This window comes from Numida meleagris, chromosome 10 (assembly GCF_002078875.1).
Source record: "Numida meleagris isolate 19003 breed g44 Domestic line chromosome 10, NumMel1.0, whole genome shotgun sequence".
NCBI classification, from domain to species: Eukaryota; Metazoa; Chordata; class Aves; order Galliformes; family Numididae; genus Numida; species Numida meleagris.
The window spans coordinates 13442611-13462555 of NC_034418.1; the positions used below are offsets into that span (position 1 = coordinate 13442611).

Sequence of the window (19945 nt, forward strand, 5' to 3'; positions counted from 1 at the left end):
CTGAAATTAAGACCACTAGGGGAGATCAGTGGAGAGAACTGTCTCACAAGGACAGTGTAAAACATCAAAGAGTATGAGCGAACACCTGTTTTAAGTTCTAGATGAGCTGTGGGAAGTTTTTGCTTGTATAGAGGCTCACAGACTGCTTGAATTTAAATCTCCTAACTCTGTGAAAACAGAGGATTTTTCTTTCTTTCTGAACTGAAATATGAGATTTTCTCATACTACATACGTTCAAAAGCATTGAGTAACACTGACAAGAGAGAAAAGCTATCACCAAGCTCAGTAGTGTGTTTCTGTTTCCTCCGTAGTCTGAGCTCTGTGGTATTATCAATGTAAGCATACTGGTAATCCATGCAATGTTTTTAAATTAGTAGGCATATCTTAGTTTCTCAAATGGGTCAACATTTCTCCGATTTTATAAAAGTGTGACAACTTTGTCTCTGAGGGTGATTTCACTAGAATGGAAACTTTGAATTGAAACTTTGCTACATGTAAGAATCTCAGGCAAGTCACATATGAAAACCATCTTTTGCAGGTATACACTGTTTTGTTGATTGCAGCTCAGCTGACCTTGTCAAAAATCTCAAGCAAATCTTAATAGTGAGATTTGTGTTCTTACGTATCTCATTTTCACAAGATAGCACAAACTTTTGCATAAAATATAGTGGAAATCTAATCATATCCTTTCCTAGTAGTGCGGATTATCCTGCCATCTCTCTACCAGAGAGATGTTTGCTCTGAATAATTAAGGATTAAACCTATGATGGAAGATCTTCAGTCAAGTCCTAGTATTATTTTCAAATCAAAGACAAACAGATGCAGCATTATAGTGAATTGTATCAGAAGTTGGAGATTTTTCTAGGGAGCTGCAGGAAATTGGTCTGCTCGTGACTGATCCAAAGATTCTGCCTAGACTTTTCAGTTAGTGTGGCAGAACAACAGTATTGAACAGACTGTTGAATGAGTGATAGTCCTAGAATAGAATTTCATGTCTTGTAGGTTCAGAAGCTGTTCACATTTTTTGTTGCTACAGGCTTAAATTCTGTGATGTCTTATGGCTATTATCAGTGCCACAGAGGGTAATTGTAATCACAAGATTGTGTCAGGACAAAAGGTCACAGAGGAAAAAAAAAAAAAGTTAACATCTGAAGGAGTGTTCACAAGAGAGATGTTCTTCATATCAGGTATCTATAAACATGCAGAACTCATCCACTTCGCAGGAATAGAAGTCAAATACTTGCAAAAAGTGATCACCAAACATGATAGGAACACAGAATTAGAGAAAATGCTTAGGAAATTCAAGTACTTGGAAGGATTGCTTTTAGGGTTTGTCACTGGAAAGATGTTAACTAAATAATGTAGAAGTTAGTGCCATATGAGTATTACCTAAAAGAAGAACATATCGCTTCTACAGATCTAGCAGAATATATTTTACACTTCTACAGTGTTAAGTATTAGCTGCTATGTGGTCTGATAGTGATGAATTTTACACTTCAGGTGAGCTGCATAAAAGCAAGAATGTGTTATATGTGTAGAAAGGAAACTCAGTACCGTCATGGCTTCAGAGCTAATAGTGGTTCTTCGGGTTCAAGTACTTTGGTAACTACAATCATTAGCATAATGCTGCCTTAAAACAGTAGTAGGCAACTATTTCTTTGCCTATGTGTATAAATAGTTAGGACCAGGAAAGGAGAAATCATGCAAGAATGAACTAGAGAGCTTTGTAAGCTATAATAACTAATATCTATTGTACTGAAGCAGATGAAATAGTTGTATTATTAGTAAACATCTACTTCCATTTTCTGGACTGATGGCAAATCTGGTTGTGTCTGTGGGAGGATAAAGGGGCTGTAAGTCATAGAATTATAGAATATCCTGAATTGGAAGGGACCCACGTGGGTCATTGAGTCCAACTCCTTGCTCTGCACAGGACTACTCAATATTCAAACCCTCTGTCTGAGAGCTTCTTGAACTCTGGCAGCTTGGTGCTGTGCCTGCTGCCCTGGGGAGCTGGTTCCGTGCCCACCACCCTCTGATGAAGAACCCTTCCCTAACACCCATCTGACCCTCCCCATATGCTGTTTCATGCCATTCCCTCAGGTCCTGTAGCTGTCACCGAAGCAGCAGAGAACACTGGTGACCCTCCACTCCTCTGTGAGGAGATGTAGGCCACCATGAGCCCCCCTCTCAAAACAAGGGACCTCAGCCATTTTTCGTATGCCTTGCCCTTGGGAGACTTTGCCATCTTTGTGGCTCTCCTTTGGATGCTCTCTTATAGTCTTATGTCTTTAAGTCTGTCTGAAATAAATACGATTATCTCTCCTTCTCCACAGATTTTGTGTAGAACCTTTGTGCAGCTTCTACAGATAAGCATGCTGTATGTGCAGGCTCTTCTTGAGGTATTAAAAAAAAAACAAAACAAGAAGAAATCAAATGACACCAGCCCTACATGTATGGGTAGCGTTGTCAGAATTGGAGCTCTGAGGGCTGGATGATGGTAAATTTCTAAGGAACAGGGAGGAAATTGGGACAGAAAAGCAGAAACCAGCGTGAAAAGGGAAAGAGGCCTGGACTGCAGCATGCAATCTCAGTGTGACTATGCATTTTGTCGTGAGCTGAGCCATGTGAGGAGGGCAGGAAGATTTTTGAGTGAGACCTAATTAAAATCATCTGGCCCTCATGAGGGAGATGTCTTTTTCTTTGCAATTATTTTGTGTGTATGTGTCAGGCGTATTTAATTAGGCATGTAGAACTGATGTTTCTGAAAGGAATTAAAGCATGCTATTTTTAGTATATTATTATATTGTTGGATTTGTGGATTACAAACAAGTCTGTAAGAACAAAGAAACTATATGTTCAAGGCTCCAGCAATGGCTTAAGACTGACACAATCTACAGCTATGGTAGTTCTCTGCATTTGATTTCTGGGAGATAGCAAGTGTCTACGTAGAAACTATACAGTATCCCAAACAGATTATAATCAGCAGTGTTTGTTTCTTTTTTGACCTACCTACTTCATACAGTGATTTTGTGGCTTATTAATGTTAGATTAAACTTTGGAGAATGGTGATTTTTTATAATATTTTCCATTAGTGTCTTACTGTTATATTTCAGCTGAACTTTTTCTTTTCATTTTCTTCAGTTATAAAAGATACATCTGGGAGCTTACCCTTTGCAAGTCGTCTTCATAGCAAAAAGTAATTTAGCAAGCAGTGGTTAATATGTAACCACAAGACTGATGAGGTGCAAACTCTGGCTGCTTCACTATAATTCCACACATTCTGCATCTTTCTAACATGAGGATGAAATTGCATGTAGTGGCTTTGTGAACATCCAGAGCACTAACACAGATATGAAGCCATAAGTATGAAACTTTGTGGTGATCTCCCTGGAATAACTTTGCAAAGGCAAACTCAAACATCATACCTGACTATTTTTCTGTGAACCTTTATGGCTGTTTGTCAGGGGGCATTGTTTGTAGATTTTTTTTTCTTTCATAGAGATGGAATTTAGTACATAGTACTGTGCATTCACAGTAGTAAATGTAAATGCTATTCTTCATATGAACTGGAGTCATAGGTTTTCTTGTATCACTTAAGATTTTGTTATTTTCACAACTATGTTCAAGTTTCAGTAGCAGAAGTGTTTGCTACTGAATGTATGCCAGTGATGCAGGCTCTCTGTGCAAATTCCATGCAAAGTTAAGACTCTTTCCCTTTGGACTTTGACTCTTTTTTTTTAAAGTTGTGTGGTATAAAGCTTTTATATCAATAGAAGTGTTTTGATTTAGAAATGGGTATATAACATATAGGTGAGATGAAAAAAATGTATGTACAGACACACATATACACTTGTTCCTAAACACTTTTGAAATTCACTTAGCATTGACATCTTTTTTAATACTTGAGCTCCCACCCAAACGTGAATTTCTAGAATTGCTAGGTAATAAGGAATCTTATCTCACAGATGTTTAGTAGTTCAAGAGCCTTTCTTTTGCTACTGCATTTACTAGGAGGATAAAAACCTGTGAAGCTCATTGCTGATTTTAGCACTGTAACTGTAGAGTAACTCCAGTCTCACAGTTAGCTGAATTTTCTTCCAGCTCTTGATTCCTCACTAAGCTCACTAGGTGGCTGTCTAAGAACACATATATTCTTTCACTCACTGAAATATAGTTCTTTCACTGCCATGCCATTTTCTGATTTCACACTGGAGAGCACCCTCTCATCAGCCATGGCAGGTACCAGCTGCAAGGTCTGGGTTGAAAGAATACCTTCCCCATGAGTATTGGTCATCAAATGTCTTTAATTAAAACCACTTTCAGCCTCCAAGACCATGAGAAAGTCTGAAGTTCAGAATTAGTTCATATAAATACTTAAGTCCAAGCCTTGCTTGAACAACTTCCTTGCAACACCATTTTTCAAATTCTAGGTGTTATCCATACAAGTTAAGTAAAAACAGAGGAATAAGAAATGTCATGTATAACTAAGGATACTTTGTTCTTCCAGTAAGCTAGAGGTGAGACAAAGCAGCTTCCAGAAACTGGAATTTTTTCTTTCTAGCATCCAATCTAAACCTCCCCAGCACAACTTCAGAACATTTCCTCATGTCCTATTGCTTGTAACCTGAGGAAAGAGACCAATGGCCCCTTGCTGCAGCCTCCTTTCAGGTCATTGTAGAAGAGTAATGGGCTCTCCTCTGAGCCTCCTCTTCTTCAGGCTAAACTGGCCCAGTCCCATCAGCCACACCTCATAACTTTTGTTTTCTAGTACCTGCACCAGCTTTGCTGCTCTTTGCACATGCTTGAGCAACTCATTATCCTTTCTGTAGTGAGGGACTCAAAGCTGCACCCAGTGTTCAGGATGTGATTTCACCACTGCCAGGTGCAAGGGGCAGTCACTTGCTTAGTCCTGCTGGCCACACTGTTTCTGATACAGGTCAGGATGCCCTTGGCCTTCTTGGCCACCTGGGCACACTGCTGGCTTGTGTTTAACCTGCTGTTGACCAGCACCCCCAGGTCCAGCTCTGCTGGCCAGCTTTCCAACTGCTCTTGCCCAGGCCTATACCACTGCATCAAGTATTACTTTATTGCCAGATGTCCTTACTATCATCTTACTACCAGATGTGGTTTGAGTTTGGCTCGTATGTGCTGATTTTGTATGGTTATGAATCCTTTAACTTATGGGAAATTACTTCTGATTGAGATGAAAATTGGACCCCAAGGCTCAGACTGAGCTGAGCTTTGGGCATGTATCTCTGTTTTCCAGTGCTTTTCATTGGAAATCCTGACTTATGAAGGAAAGTATGCGCAGATCTCTCTCTAGTCCATGTATCATCCTATTGTCTTCAATACTGCAGAATATAAAGCACAGAGTAAGACCACACAGGGCTGCATCTCTCTAGAGCACTTCTGAATCTTTCTTACGTGGTCTGTGTTACTCTGTATTACCCCAGAAAGATGAGATATGGAATAAGCAGTATCCTGTCTTTGCCTTAGTGTAACTGCAGCAAAGCTGAATCAGCACATGGCTGGGAATGATATTAATTGCGTGTTCATGGGTAGGGGGAACAGTAGGGAATATTAATGTTATCTGTACTTGATCAGTTTTTTCCCATCACTGCATTTTCAACAGGATACTGATGTTCCATAAAACAGTAATTTTTCTTTCAGTGTAGTCCTGTTGAAAACCTTAAATTTACCTGACACTTTAACAATATTCAATTGGAAAAACTGAAACAAGATACTTCAGGCTGGAGGCTGGGTCAACTCTATATCTTCCAGAAAATCTTAGACAGTGAAATAGTTTGTTTCCTGTCATCAGGACACAAAATGCTGATGTACAGCTCACCAGTGCCTTCTGGGAGTTGTAATTCGCTTGTTCGCTGCCCAGCTCTCGTATTTTTTGGCACCTTGCAAATACACAATACCTTTTCCACATGAAGATAAATGCATAGTTTTAAGCCTTCATTTACCATAAATCTTAATTTGCATATTGCAAGTTTAGCTGAAATAATAACAAATTGCAGAAGTGTTCTGTGTGGCCATCAGGAGAATAGAAAGTTAGCGTTCTTGGCTCAGTATCTGCAGGATTAACACAAAGTGCTAAAACATGATACTGGAGCTGATCAAACCATGCAGCCTACACCTGAGGGGAATTTTTCTCATGGAATTCATAAAACTGTCCTTATTTTCTCTTGATTAGTTGTGACTGTTAAGGTTTAAATAGAAAGCATCAACTTGTACATGAACAGCAGTGGGAGCCTTACTGTTTCAAAGCCATAACTTGTAATCAGCATAGTTCCCTGTCAAAGCGGATTACCCTAAGACACTTCACAACTAGCTCTGCTCCCACCTCCCCCATGGCTTCGAGGGGGGAGCTTTAGAACAGGAGGAGAGAAGCAGTGAAAAAGGGGATGCAATTGTCCGAGAGAGACGGAACTATGTGCCAAAATGTCTGAAGGTTGCAGGACTGTATGTTTCTCGCATTATTCGTACTTTATTTTTAATCAGCTGCTGTTTTCGAAAAGACAAATCCACTGTTTGCCTCCCTCATATATATAGTTAGTATGCTACAGTAATACAGTTTGGAAGCTGAGGTATAAACTCTGCTTTCAAAGAGTTCTTTGGTAGTTTCTGGCTGGGATCCATCCAGTAGGCACAAGGTTCAGAAGGTTAATGAGAAGATCAGGGAAGAGCATTTACAAAAGCCACCACCAAGAATAACCCAGTTTTCAAAGTACTCTGTCCTTGAGCAAAGTGCAATTGTGTCATCTAGGAAGCTTTCTTTACTTTGATTATTTTCTGAGTAAGAACAGATAGCATATACAAAATAGTAATTTTTCTTTTTTTTTTTTTTTTTTGTACTTAATTTAGCTCCTCACATAAAAAGAACTAGCCTGGAAGATTTATTGCGTATATGTAGATAAGAACAGTTGGGTGGCAGATCATAACATCTGCCTTGGTAGAGGAATCTTTAATCTGACCTAAAAGAAAACTAAACTGTGATCTCTCAGCAGAACAGTACTTTACCAGTGTCAATAAGAGGGTCCCGTTGCACTTGGTTTCTTCATGGATATAGCAATGGGTGTGAAAGGAATGCACAAATCACCTGACTAAGAACAAGAGAGTATCAGCACATCCTGTACAGTATCTCCTTTCTGCTTGTTGCCAGTCAGAAGATAAATTCCCTTCCATTTTGTGTTTTCAAGTTGCGCTACAAGGTGGAAAACTAATTTTTGGCCCCCACTGGAACATGGGTCAAAACCAATGCAATGTGATGCAGATACTGTGTAGCAAGAACAAAGCTCTTTAACTTCTCATTTAGTGATCACAGTAGGTCAAAACTCAGAACCAGTGTAATCTAAAACTTTACCTTATAGATCTGGCATCAACCCTCACCTATTAGCTAAGCATTTTCTGTGAACTTCTCACTTCTCAGCTACTTAGCTCAGATGAAGTTTTTTCACCACTGCTCATGACCAATCTACAACATTGTACTGTGGCATGGGCACAGGTTCTCTGGTTTAGCTCTGCCTTACAAATAGCAGCTCTACCGATGAAATCAAATTGGATTCTTAAAATATACAAACTCTAGTGTAGAATTACTATACTAAGTAATAAATAAAATGGCTGATGAATGTGCCAGATGTTAAATGTGTCTTAGTTATGTCCTTTATGTCAGCTACCTGAGTGTTGCACTGATATGCTCATGAATCAATATGGCTGATGTCTAGCTAGAGGCTAGTAGACTGTTTATGACACAGAGCAAGCTGTATACTTACTTAAACAAGAAGCTTATAACCAGTTCGTAATTTTCATTGCAAGTTCAATTGCAGTTGAAACAAAAAAAAAAAGTCAGAATTAGATGTTAACTGGCCACAAGACACAACAACAATTTGAGTTCAGAACATGTAATATGGTAGATATATATCAAAGTTGCCTGTATACCATCTAAAGGTCTCACTCAATAGCTGAATACTTTCCAAATTAGATGTTACAGTATGTTCATAAGCAATTTTGGTTTGTAACTAGTATTTTAGATGTGGACACCAAAAACCTCAAAATTAAATTGTGGTAAATGATACAGTTTGAAGAAGTGTATACTACATTTAATTGGAGCTGTGTTTGCAGCCTATTATTGACTGCTGGTTGACTTTTCCCCACACACCAGCAAAGACAGTAATGAGTAAATCATGGTAGTTCTGGCCAACATAGCATTTGAAATGTGTTTTTACGAAGTCTCAGCTGATGAACTTTCTGCTGACAGGCAATATCTGTGTCTCGAAATGAAACGTTCTGGTCTGATTAAAATATTATCTATCAATGGAGAGTGGCTATACAGTTACATTCTTTGAAAGTTAAACTTCTTTTAGTGGTCTTGAAAGAAGAATATGTGTTGTGGAGAATGAAATAGTGATTTGCATATTGAATCTTCTTATTCAGCTCTGATGGGTAAGTGGTGAACTATCATTAACAGAATGAATAATCTAGAAGCACTTTTCCTTTTTGCAGGGTTTATCTATTTGGGAAAGAGCAAACAAAGAAAAGAAAACAACTGTGAGGTTATTCATTTGGAATATATATTGAAAATATAACATAAAAAAATCTCAATGAGAAATTATTTTTCAACTGTCAACATTTTGTTTAGAACTGTAGAAAAATCATTTCTGGAGGTGGATTTTGGGAGAAGACCTCAGTTCTTATTTGTTCAACAGGTACACTGACCATACAACGTGGAAATGTGAGTTCTGGCACTATGGAGAACACATTGCACCAGAATGGCTTTTCCTGTGAAACAGATCATATCTGCACCCAGGGAAAGCAGTAATGGGAGTTTCTCTCATCTTTCTTCATGGAAGGAAAGTTTATCCATTTCTATGCTCAAGTGCTGCTTCTGCAAGACCCTTCAGGAATCCTGGGTGTCACTACAGTTTCCTGCAGAGCCTGAGGTAAGAGGTCATGATGGTTGCCATGCCTTACCATCCCATGAGCACTATGAAAGTTGGTCAGAAAGAGCATTATAGATATGATTAAGTATTTTGTACCACTCTTGAATCGTGTAGATGTCCTGAGTATCTTCAACTGTAATCTAAATAGAGCTATGAGAGTGCCAGTATTTCCATGTTAGCACGGAGTGAAACCGGGGGATTCCTGCCTTGGGGAGAAGGCCTTCAGACAAATCTGATGCAGATATTATATACAATGATACAAGGAATGGAATTCTTATGTATGCTTTTCTACGAACCCCGTTTGCTTACCATAGGTAAGAATTTCCTGGGTAAATATTCATATCATAAACCTTTTAATATGATTTTTGAATGAGCTTTTGTGCCAGTTCTCCTATGTTGTTACAAAAGGATTAGTGAACATTATCACAACGGAACATAATAAACTAATGCTTGGCAGCCCAACTCACCTAAAGGATATTAAGGGTCTATCTTAAATCACTATAAGTACTCAGTACTTAAGAAGGCTGAAATGTATGGTAACAATGGTTTGATTTAATGCTTGGAAAGTAAGTCCAAAAGTGAGGGTTTAGCTAAAGGTTCCTGCCTCTGTGGGCAGAATCAAGAAATTAAATCAGATACTGTTCATGACTGAATACTTATTAATGAACAGAAAGTACATAAAATATTTTAGTTTGAAGTGTAGATCTTATAATAGATTTATTTTTTTTCAGGGAGCACAAGGAAAATTGTTTTGATGTAAAGACATTGGATTTTGAGGTCAGAAATTCAGGTTTCACTCTAGTTCTACTCACCTGGGACATTCAGGCAGGGGACACTGAAAATGAGTCGGCAGCTACTTCCTTTAACCCTATGCAATGTGCTGACTGTTAGGAGGCGGGTTTTTTTGGCCAGAGTGATCTTCTAATTGCTGCTATCCAGGGCAGAGACAATGGCTTGACATGACCAGTGCTGCAGACAGCCACCGGTATTTGTGCTGTTTGCTGTGCAAGCCAGTCAATACAGCCCCATTATGTCTGTCACTGCCTGTTCTCATGGGAAGCAAGTGCTACTTGTAAGTTGCAAGATAAAGAACTTCAGGAATATATACATCGAAGGGCACATTTCAGCCCAACCCAGACCTGAATTCATTTTGAAGAGAAGAATAGCTGTGCTAATGGTGCGCAATGTGCAGGAAGTAGACAGGAAGGTCAGCTTGATTCGTGTTCATAAAAGATTGGCAAGGAAAGAATTTAGGGTATTTTCTAGCAGCTGTATCTTCTTATTTCAGAACTCTGAGGGCAAGAAGACTTCCTTGCCAAGAACTCACATCTCTGCAGTCCTTGATAACTGCCGGGCTAACAAGTTGAATGGTTCATGTGTATTGCTTTCCTCTCATGACAGTCACTATCTTGGTCGGGACTGTCATTGAACACAGTTTCTCTACTGGCTCTACTGTCCACTCAGACCTTAGCAATGCTTAGCATTTGTTTTCAGCATTTGCAGTCAAGATAATTCATCAACATTTTGCTTTCAGATCTTATCTGCAATGTCCGGACAGACAGTGACCCATGAGTAGTGTTTCTCCTGATCACAATGAGCTTACTGTTAGCACATACTTTCCCTATTGTTTCTTGTTGTATATTAGGACAGCAAGCCTTTCATGACATGCATACGGTGTTGTACACAATGGGGCCTCAGTGACTCAGTAGGGTTGGACCTCCATTACAATAGAAATAATAATGTTAATTTATTTTACTGATGCATTTGAATAGAATTTGCTGAAAAGTAAAGGAAATACGGATTGTGGATCATGTTACTATAAAACCACATGCAGCAAAATATTCAGCTGTCTCCAACATTTCATGTCTTCTGGGCATCCAAGGTAGTTGAGTTTGATTTACACAATCAAGCCATTCATTAAATATCTGTTTGAGTTTTCGGCAGATGCATCCTTCACCTGAGTGATGAAATCTGAGTACAGGAAAGAGAGCTATTCCTTTGTGAAAAGACCCCATTCTGCTTTATAAAGTGAGCCTTGCAGCAATATAGTTCTAGAAAACTGCCAAGCTTTGTATACCAAATACCGTTGTAGAGGCTTAGCAATGAAGCAGTTGTGGACTTGGGGTTGATCCAACCACACAATAGCACATCTTTATGCAGTATTTCCTCTTTCAACATCCATCTACAGCTCTGTAATTCACTGACAATCGTCAGTTCATTTTAATTCCAAAATTCTAGACTAGAACACAAAGCAGTTTAGAGTCTGAATTCTTGTATGTGCTTAATAATTATTTAAATCAGTAGTCTAAGTCATGTTTGAAAGAGCACTTGTTGGGGATCTTTCAGGAGCAGACTGATCTATCATTTATTAGCACCTACTAGATTATACTGTGAATCACAAGTAAGCTTAGTATTTTCTATCAACAGCACTTTATATAGCTTGCTATTGTAAAAGACCTGAGTGAATGGACAAGTGGCAAATAAATGTTAGAGAGTGTATGTAAAATGTTCCAGTGAATAGATGTAGTCCCTGCTAGTCCATACTGGGTAATGGCTTGGAAACTTCTTAGCTTCCATCTTCCCCAGGCAGGTATCAGAGCCTGTTTAAAAAAAAACTAACAGCAACAACAAAAACCAATGCTTTGTTGCGTAAGGCTTCTTGTAAACCAACTTGCAGATAAATACATGCAGGAACAAAACATGCTGGTTCTATGACATACATGTTCTGCTCTTTAGAGGGTGAACAGATGTGTCTGTCTTGTGCTGCACATAGAGACGCATCTGTATTTTTGTGTATTTTAGCTTCTGTGTTATTACGGAAGTAAAACCATGAAGTTATGTCCATTTTACCTTTTTGTGCCTGAAATGGGCAGAGCCCAGACCAGCTGCTTCAGTGGTAAGGTAGCCATTCAAACGAGAACTTCCATCTACTCTTGAAAGGCAGCTACAATATACTCACTTTGTTGAATAGTCAGTCATGCATTCCACACTTACCAGTATAAAGGAAACTTCAAAAGTGGACAAGTTTCACATGACCTTAGAACATATGCCTGACTTTGAGTCCCTGAAAGGAATGACCTCCCCACCATTCATCATAGTGCCTTGTTAACACTCAAATCCACTGTTTTGAGAGCTCCCCAACAATATTAACCCATACAAAACCTGAATGGCAAGGGCAGGGTTCGGCAGAGAATTCATACATAGCTATGGTGGCTACATTTCCACAACCCCAAAGAACCAACACTTCGGGGGCAGCTTTTGTTGCTGTCCCTCCACAGAACTGGAGTAGGTTCAGAGTCAACAGCATTAGACAATTATGTAGTAGAAAAAAATAGAAGAAAATGTTTTAAAGATATTACAGCACAATCAACATAAACACAAACAAATGCACGCACCACTTATATTACTTGATATTTATTTATAACCTCCATATTTTATTCATGAATTTTACAATTCCAAATATAATGAAACAGTTAAAGTACTTTATTACAAAGCTTATAAAATAATTAAATAATACACTTATATTTTTTGCTTTTTTTTTTTTTACATCATAAGTCATATTTTGTGACACTACCATTTTCTTTCCTCAGTTTTCACTTAAGGAAGTGAGCAAAGAAATATAAAGGAAAAGCTATGCATTAATAAATTAATTATTTTACATCAAAAAATAAAAAGGACACAATTATAAAAACAAAACAAAAAACAGAAAAAACCTTGTTGTTTTCCTAGAAAAGAATTCATAATTATACAATGTCAAATATCAAGACAAAGCAATGTAAGTTGAGATTTGTTTCCAATCATCATTTCTTAAAGTATCATAGAATACATGTTTTTAATTTAAATTGTTGCAAAAGGAACTGATAATTTTAAGTGACCACTGTCTGGCATTAGTGCTGAGCTGGCGAATCTTATGCTGAATTGATACTTTAAAAAAACAGTAAAATGCAGCTACATTCATCAAAAGAAGTTGTGGGATAGGGTGGAATTAGATAAATATGTCCCTCATAGCCACTCCCCAGAAAATTACAGTAGAACACAGCTCTGTCTCAGAACGGTTTTGGCAAATCTGTTGGGTTGAATTTTTTTAATTCAGAAACTTTTTAAGTTGTACCATTTGACAGTGTCATGTCATATCTTGATACAGACTGATGACAAATATTGTTTACATTTGTTTTGTTTGCTGGTGGATTCTGAACTAACTGCAAGTATTAAGAGAACGTATAAAAATAGAAATGATTTTTATTTGGTTAGAGAAAATAATCTGCTTAGTATTTGCAATTTTTTCTTATCACCTGTATGAAAAAATAACTATTTAGAGAAGTTTGGCATGAATTAATGGACTGTAATATTCTTGTTATTTCCTTTGGGCAACTGATGAAACAAAATTTGCAGAGATTTGAGATTAAAAGGAAGACATTCTTCAGTATCTTGGCATTTAAACAACCTAGCTTCTGAAAAAAATCTACTTTAATATATCAAGTTTAAATTTTAAATTTACATATCTTATGAGCTTAGAAAGTTGAAAACATAACATTGAGCTCAATAAATCTGAGTTCCTTGAGTTAGTTGAAATATGAAATTCTATTTTACTTGTAACACAGCAATGTTAAAAGTCCAAATATTCTAACGCTGAATATTTCTAGGAATACATTTCAAGTTACTAGTTAACCACCTCTGAGTTTCTACAAAAGCAGAAAATGAATTCTTCAAAACAATAAAAACATAAGCATGATGCAAAACTTGCTTTTCCAGCAGCAAGTACAATAGAGAAGCACCATATATCTTTGTAGTGCACTATTTACTTCTCGTGGTCACATGTGTGACACTGGGTTCTCCACACAGTCATTGGAAAGTCTTTCTGTGAAAATGGCAGTAAACAGCTTCCTTACCCTGGGACGATATTATCATAAAAGATATAAAAGGAAAGGCTTCTCACTGCGTGATCTGTCATGCTGCCATGCTGTAACTTTATTCCTTGAGCTCCCAATCTCTTTTGCCTTGCATTCTGGTAAATTAGCCAGAAAAGGCATCCTTGCCTTATTTTCTTCCTTGTAACATGTGACAGTGCAAAGTGACACTTTTAAAGAAAGAAGAACTGCCCCTTGAGTCTCAGTGTTCAAGTGATCCATAGTACCCTGTACTTCAGTGAGGTCAGCAAATAAAAAAAAAATAAACATTCATTTTTCAACATATATCCAACAATTACTGTACCTCAGACATTCCCTTAAAAAAAACGTCTCTTCCATCAGTGGTTTATGTGGCACCATGTCTTGGCTCAAAGCAAAGTTAATTTCAACAATAATTGAAGAAGAAAATCTTGTCAGCAAAGGGTTCAGATAACATGCTGCTATCAGTTCTTCTTTGTGCATGATTTACAACATTGCTTGCCATAAAATTTGTGGTTACAGACACCGTGCTGGGGTACCAGATGACACCAACTGAAGAAATCCACACAAGAAGGATCATCTGAGAGAGAAAAATCCAAGCAATGTTTCAGCATTTCTACAAATCAGACAGACTTGTATGTGTCTGGTAATGCTAAAAATATGATGGGTGACTCAATTCAAAGACAAGGAACCATGAACTAGCCTCCATCTCAAAAATACCAGTTTCTTTTTGCTATGTTATACTGATAGAGCTAATACAGTAGGAATGTCAGAAGCTAAAAGCATTAAACAATTCAGAACATACTTTGAAGTTCAGGAAAATAGGATGAAATGTGGATTTGACCACTAACTGTAGTGGATGAAAGTAGTGTTTTCACCTCTGATTACAAATGCTCTAAAGCCAAATACTTGTACAAATGAACCTGCTTAAATGCCCTAGTGCATGTCAATACCAATATTGCATGGAGTTTTCCAGTGCTTCAAAGTAGCCTGTTTTGAATGTACATGATGCATGGAAATTGAAAACACGGATCATAGTCTCTCACACATGCACAAAATGCTCTGCTGTTTGTTTGTATTCCAGCACTTTCCAAAGTGACTTATTTTTCTGCATTCAACTATCTAGAGAATATAAGGAATTGCTCTTCTAACTTAAACACTTCAGTTAGGTGGCATGGATCATGCTTTTAGGACTTTGACTATGCCATAGTGGTGAAAACTTAATTAACTAAGAAGAGAGACAGGCTGACAATGTCTTGTTCTGAAAAGCCCAGCTTCTAATTACAAAATTAAGTTAGAAAAAATTTATCATTATGATTTTTATTTTACAAACTTATGTATACACATGGCCCAGTAGCTTTAAAAACATTTCAGAGTTACTCCTTTCTAGAGTTTTGGAGTGGATTCTTTTCTTTAGAAGAGCAGAGTGGTGATCCATATGGATCATTTATAAACAAATTCACAGTGTCTGGGAGAGCAGCTAGACATTAAAATGAGATTTAGCAAAATTTGTAGCAAAACTGAAATCTCCTGTGAGCATGGGAAAAGATTCTATTCCACTCTCAGAACTTCTGTTTACATGGTCAATAAAAGGAATTCACAAGGAGACACTGAAGAAAATCTAGCCAATGCTGTCTGCATTCTCAGATCAGCCATGTGGATTCAGGAGCTATCTCAGTCTCTCTGTATGAAGTTCTTTTGATTTGTCACTACTTCACCTTTTTAACTTCCTTTTTTATGATGGCAATGGTGATATTTTTGTACCTTTATCATCCTCAGATTTATTTGAATGAATAGGAAAATGAAAAATACTGCCATTTTATTGCTCAATTTTTAAAAACATAATCCCATTGGTAAATGCTAATGTTATGTAAAGAAAACTCTGTCCCTGAACAAAGAGTTTTATAGAAACTAGGAAACTCAGTGTCATACTGGATACTGCCTTAATCAAGTGTCAGGAGGGATGGATCTGGTAGTTTAGCACCAGCTTTCACTTTACTTCAACTACCATCCACCAGTGGAACTTGGCACTGGGGAACAGAAAGCACCACTTTGCCAAAGCAGTCAACAGATGAAAAGCTGCACAGCTCAAGGTAACAAAAGCTGTTCTAAGTCGGGACTATCACCCGAAATTTCAAAAATTACTAATGACTGTTTTTGTTGTTTTTTTCTTTTTTTTTTTTTTTAACTTTGTACACACTGAGGAAGTAATGTTAATAAATCTTTATCCCCCTTTTGAAGACTGGAGTGCAATGCTAACATTACAGAGGTGTGGCCAAAAACTTTATTCTTGGGGCCTAATCCAAAGACTATTGGAATGAACACAAAGACTCCCACTAGCTTCAGTGGATGCAGACCAGCCTGTCAGTTCCTTATTTCTATTTACTCAAGTATTTACATGTTGTTTTAATTTTGATTCATTTCAAGCGGTTGGATTTGTTAGGAGTTATGGTGACCGTAACTGCTTCTAACAGATGGAAGTGACCCAGCTTGTCTAGGAAAGTGTGTAAACTCTCCCTGAAACATTAATTTCTCGACTGTGATCACTGAGCTGGAGTTGCATGGCTGATAATGGAGACTGATTTGCTTCGATGTGATTCCAGCACAGCTGGTTCCTTCTCTTTTTGCTGGTTTAGACAGAAAGTTAGAGAGCAGTGAGGAGATAATTGATCTCTAGAGCCTGACGACCCAGTTATAATAAAGGTGAAAGGGCTCCTGCAGATGTGAGGCAAGAAAGAAATAGGCCAAGGCCAAAATTAGTAACAGACATTACTTCAGACATGAAATATAGCAGGGGGAGGCTGGGGTGAAAGAAGACTGCTTGCTGTATCATGGCAGAAGAGGATGTAATACAGAAATTATGAAGTACAGCAGAACTTATTAGAAGGTTAATTAGCATTTGAATTGTTAAGAATATTTAATTATAAAAACAGGAAAACTGCTCACTTCTCTGTTTTAAGTACATTTCATCAGTATATTCTAGCTTGGATTCAGGTCTTTTTGATACTCTGTGTGTCCTGAGTTACTTCAGTGGGATGGTCTGACTCTTCAGATACCACAAGGTTCTACAGAGTTTATGTGCACAGTGAATATCATGAATCAGTACAGATGAGAGGGGTTGTTGCCTAAAGTCAAATTACAAGATGCAGGGCCAGAGGTTGACCGTTGCTCCCAACTCTACTTCATTTCCCTTGCAATCCAGCCTGTTTTATAGATGTTACTCTCAGCATATTGTTTTAAAATGGTAACAAGACACTTAATATATGGTATATTGAAAGTTCATGTTCGAAGTGCTCTAACGTGTCTAGCTAACATGACATTGGACAAACCTGGACCGCCATTAATTTTTTTCCTCACTTAAGGAGTCACAAAGTGTAACCAGTTTGTGAGTAAATGCATTGGATGGGATAAATGCAGCTCTCTCTTTGGTGATTCTGAGAGAATTCCCATTCCATCATTGACACAAAGCCTCTTGCTACTCCAGAACTCAAAACACTGAAGAGATGAAGAGGGATATAGCAGACATATAAGTAAGAAGAAAGCTGAATTTCATTTTCCCTGACCTATTGTGCCATACTAATCAGGAGGAGAACCAAAACTACTCTAGACAAAGCATTTTTGAACACCCTGGAGATTGTTGCAATCTGAAGCTTGCGTGGACTTTAAAACACTAAAAATAAATTGCAAGTTCTTACTGTTTAATTCAAAAGTCACTATTTTTAATCATAAAAGAGTACCAGCATAGGACATTCACAAAAACAAACTGAAGGTGCAGCTCAGAACCACACAGTGTTAACTTTTTAAAAACAAACCTCTTTTTTTTTTTTAAAACATAACTCTATTTTTAAAATCTCTCTCAGTTACACTCAAATCTACTTTAAGAGAGTTAATTCTGGGAAGAGGGATGCTATAGTGTCAAGAGTAACTGTAAAGCTGCAAAGATGGGAAAAATTTGTTTGTGGAGGAACATGTCAAATATAAATCTTAAGTGGGTGTAACTGGAAAAGGTGATTTTTACTGGACATAGAGTGTATCTATGTATATCAGTATAAGCTGCTGCAGAATGTAGAGCTGAGTTTTACCTTTTTTCGCAGGGGCTGGGCAGAAGTTAGTATTGCAGGCTCTCAGGATTGCCGGTTTCTGATGGGGCAAGCACCCAGAGGCTGGTCTCCCTTGGCGTAGGCACTGTACGCTCCGGGTTTGCACTCCCCCACCACATGTTACTGTACACTGTAGAGAGGAAACAACAACAAAAAATCTTTAATTATAGAGAGTCTCTCAGAGCCCATGAAGGCCAAAGGAAAACATTTTGAAGATCATCTCATCTTTAGATGAGACTTTCAGAGAGAGGTCAGGATCGTTTGTGTTGATGCTTGGGGATTCCTATCAGGACCAGATTTTTAAAGGTGTGTGCATCTGTTCTCCATGCCTGAACCCTTTCAAAAGTATGGTTATTTAAGGACTCGACTGAAAATTTAGTTCCTTACTTAGGCATGTAGACATAAATGGAGTATTTTAGAAAACCCATTCCTGATTGGCTGCACTGACTTCTTTTGAACTCTAAGCCTCTGGGCCCAATCCTGCTGTCGGAGCAGAGATAAAGCTCCCACTGGAAACATAATTATGGCAGCATCTGGGGAAAAACACTGTGCATTTGCAGGAAGATCTATGAAGTATTTTAGAATGAATAAGCCTTTTACTTGTATGTGTTTTGTGAAAAGTTGTCTTTAAGATAAATGTGATCATTTTCATCTGATTACAATTGTCAGGCATACATTGTTTCATGTAAATGTTATTAAATGAGTGTGTGGCTCATTGATATGTGACTCATAAAGTAGATAAGTTCCAGAAATACAGAAGCTTATTTGCAAGAATGTAGAAACAAATACAGACTGATCCCCTAATTAATCATAGTATTTAGGGAATTCCAGGCAATCTGTGCAGATCCTCAAATACATTGTGCATATAGCTATGTAATAGTTCAATCACAGTGCACTTAGAGGACTGAAAAGGAAGTGCTGGGAAACAGTCGTGGAATCGAGTGGCTCCAGAGCCCAAATAACATTTTAGAGTGACCTTCTTGAATTTTAGGACAAAGAAGTGAACTGAACCAAAATACATCACGGATGGGAAGGGAGGGACAAGAAAGCCTCCCATTCCTACCTGCTGCCAGGGTGAGGAATACCAGCCAGACACCATGTTATACAAAGTTTGGGATGGACAAGGTCCATTGTTACAAACTTCTTCCAGGTCTATGTTTGGTTTCTTGATGTTTCTACATCTTCTCTGAGGAAAGGTGATTAATTTCCCATGGATGCTTTTCTCACCGCATTTTAGTTCTCGCTTGCGTACACCTGGGCCACAGGAGGCTGAGCACTATAAAAGTGAAGCACACCTTTTAAATCTGTAGAAACACATTCAAAGGAGACTGGGCTATGCTCAAGACAGCCTAAATTACGTGAAACTACAAAAGCATTATAAAACCCCAAAGACCATGGTCCATATGTGTAAACAGAAATACGAAGCTAAGTCACTGGAAGTCCAAAAAAACAAAGACATCAGAGTATATCTAACTACATCTGAATGTAAAGAACTGTGTTTTTATAGTGGCTTGCCCACAACACCTGATTTTCAACTGTCAGCTCAGCTTTTCTTTTTCCCTATGCAGTTTGTGTGTGTGTCCCCAAGTCAACATTTTCAGAACAAGAGAAGGAAGACACTGAGCATGACTGTACCTCACTCCAGGAAGCAATCACCCACTGGAGCCGGTCATTTTTGGGGCAGCGTCCTAGCACACAGGTCTGCTGGGATTCAGGTTTATGGGCTTGGCTGCACATACTTTCAGGCAAGATTTTAAGCTTGGGAGAACTAGTACTTGTGCAGTAGACATCCCGTTTCTTAACACCTCTCCCACAAGTCTTGGAGCACTGTGATGGAAAGAAATATTCATTTGAGCTAGAAGAAATGTAAATTGACATTATTTGTACTATACAGCAGAACATAGAAACCATTGTTAACGTGCTCTGTAGCTGCCATTATAATGGAAGTAAACTTGAAAATCCATAACAGCAACATCTGTATGTCAGTCTTAAAATGTTCTTCTGAGTG

The 19945-nt window shown here is 38.1% G+C and overlaps 1 protein-coding gene across 6 annotated transcripts in view; it reads right to left on the reverse strand.

The window, feature by feature from the left end:
* ADAMTS18 (ADAM metallopeptidase with thrombospondin type 1 motif 18) overlaps window positions 12355-19945 on the reverse strand; it is a 69592-nt gene continuing 62001 nt past the window's right edge. For all 6 annotated transcript variants that reach the window (XM_021408802.1, XM_021408801.1, XM_021408805.1 and 3 more), the window contains 4 exons: window positions 19573-19764; window positions 19001-19213; window positions 17920-18067; window positions 12355-14417 (listed from right to left, as the gene is read on the reverse strand). In XM_021408802.1, the coding sequence (XP_021264477.1) occupies window positions 14302-14417; window positions 17920-18067; window positions 19001-19213; window positions 19573-19764 (669 nt within the window). In that variant the 3' untranslated portion in view covers window positions 12355-14301. The remainder of the gene's footprint in view (window positions 14418-17919; window positions 18068-19000; window positions 19214-19572; window positions 19765-19945) is intronic.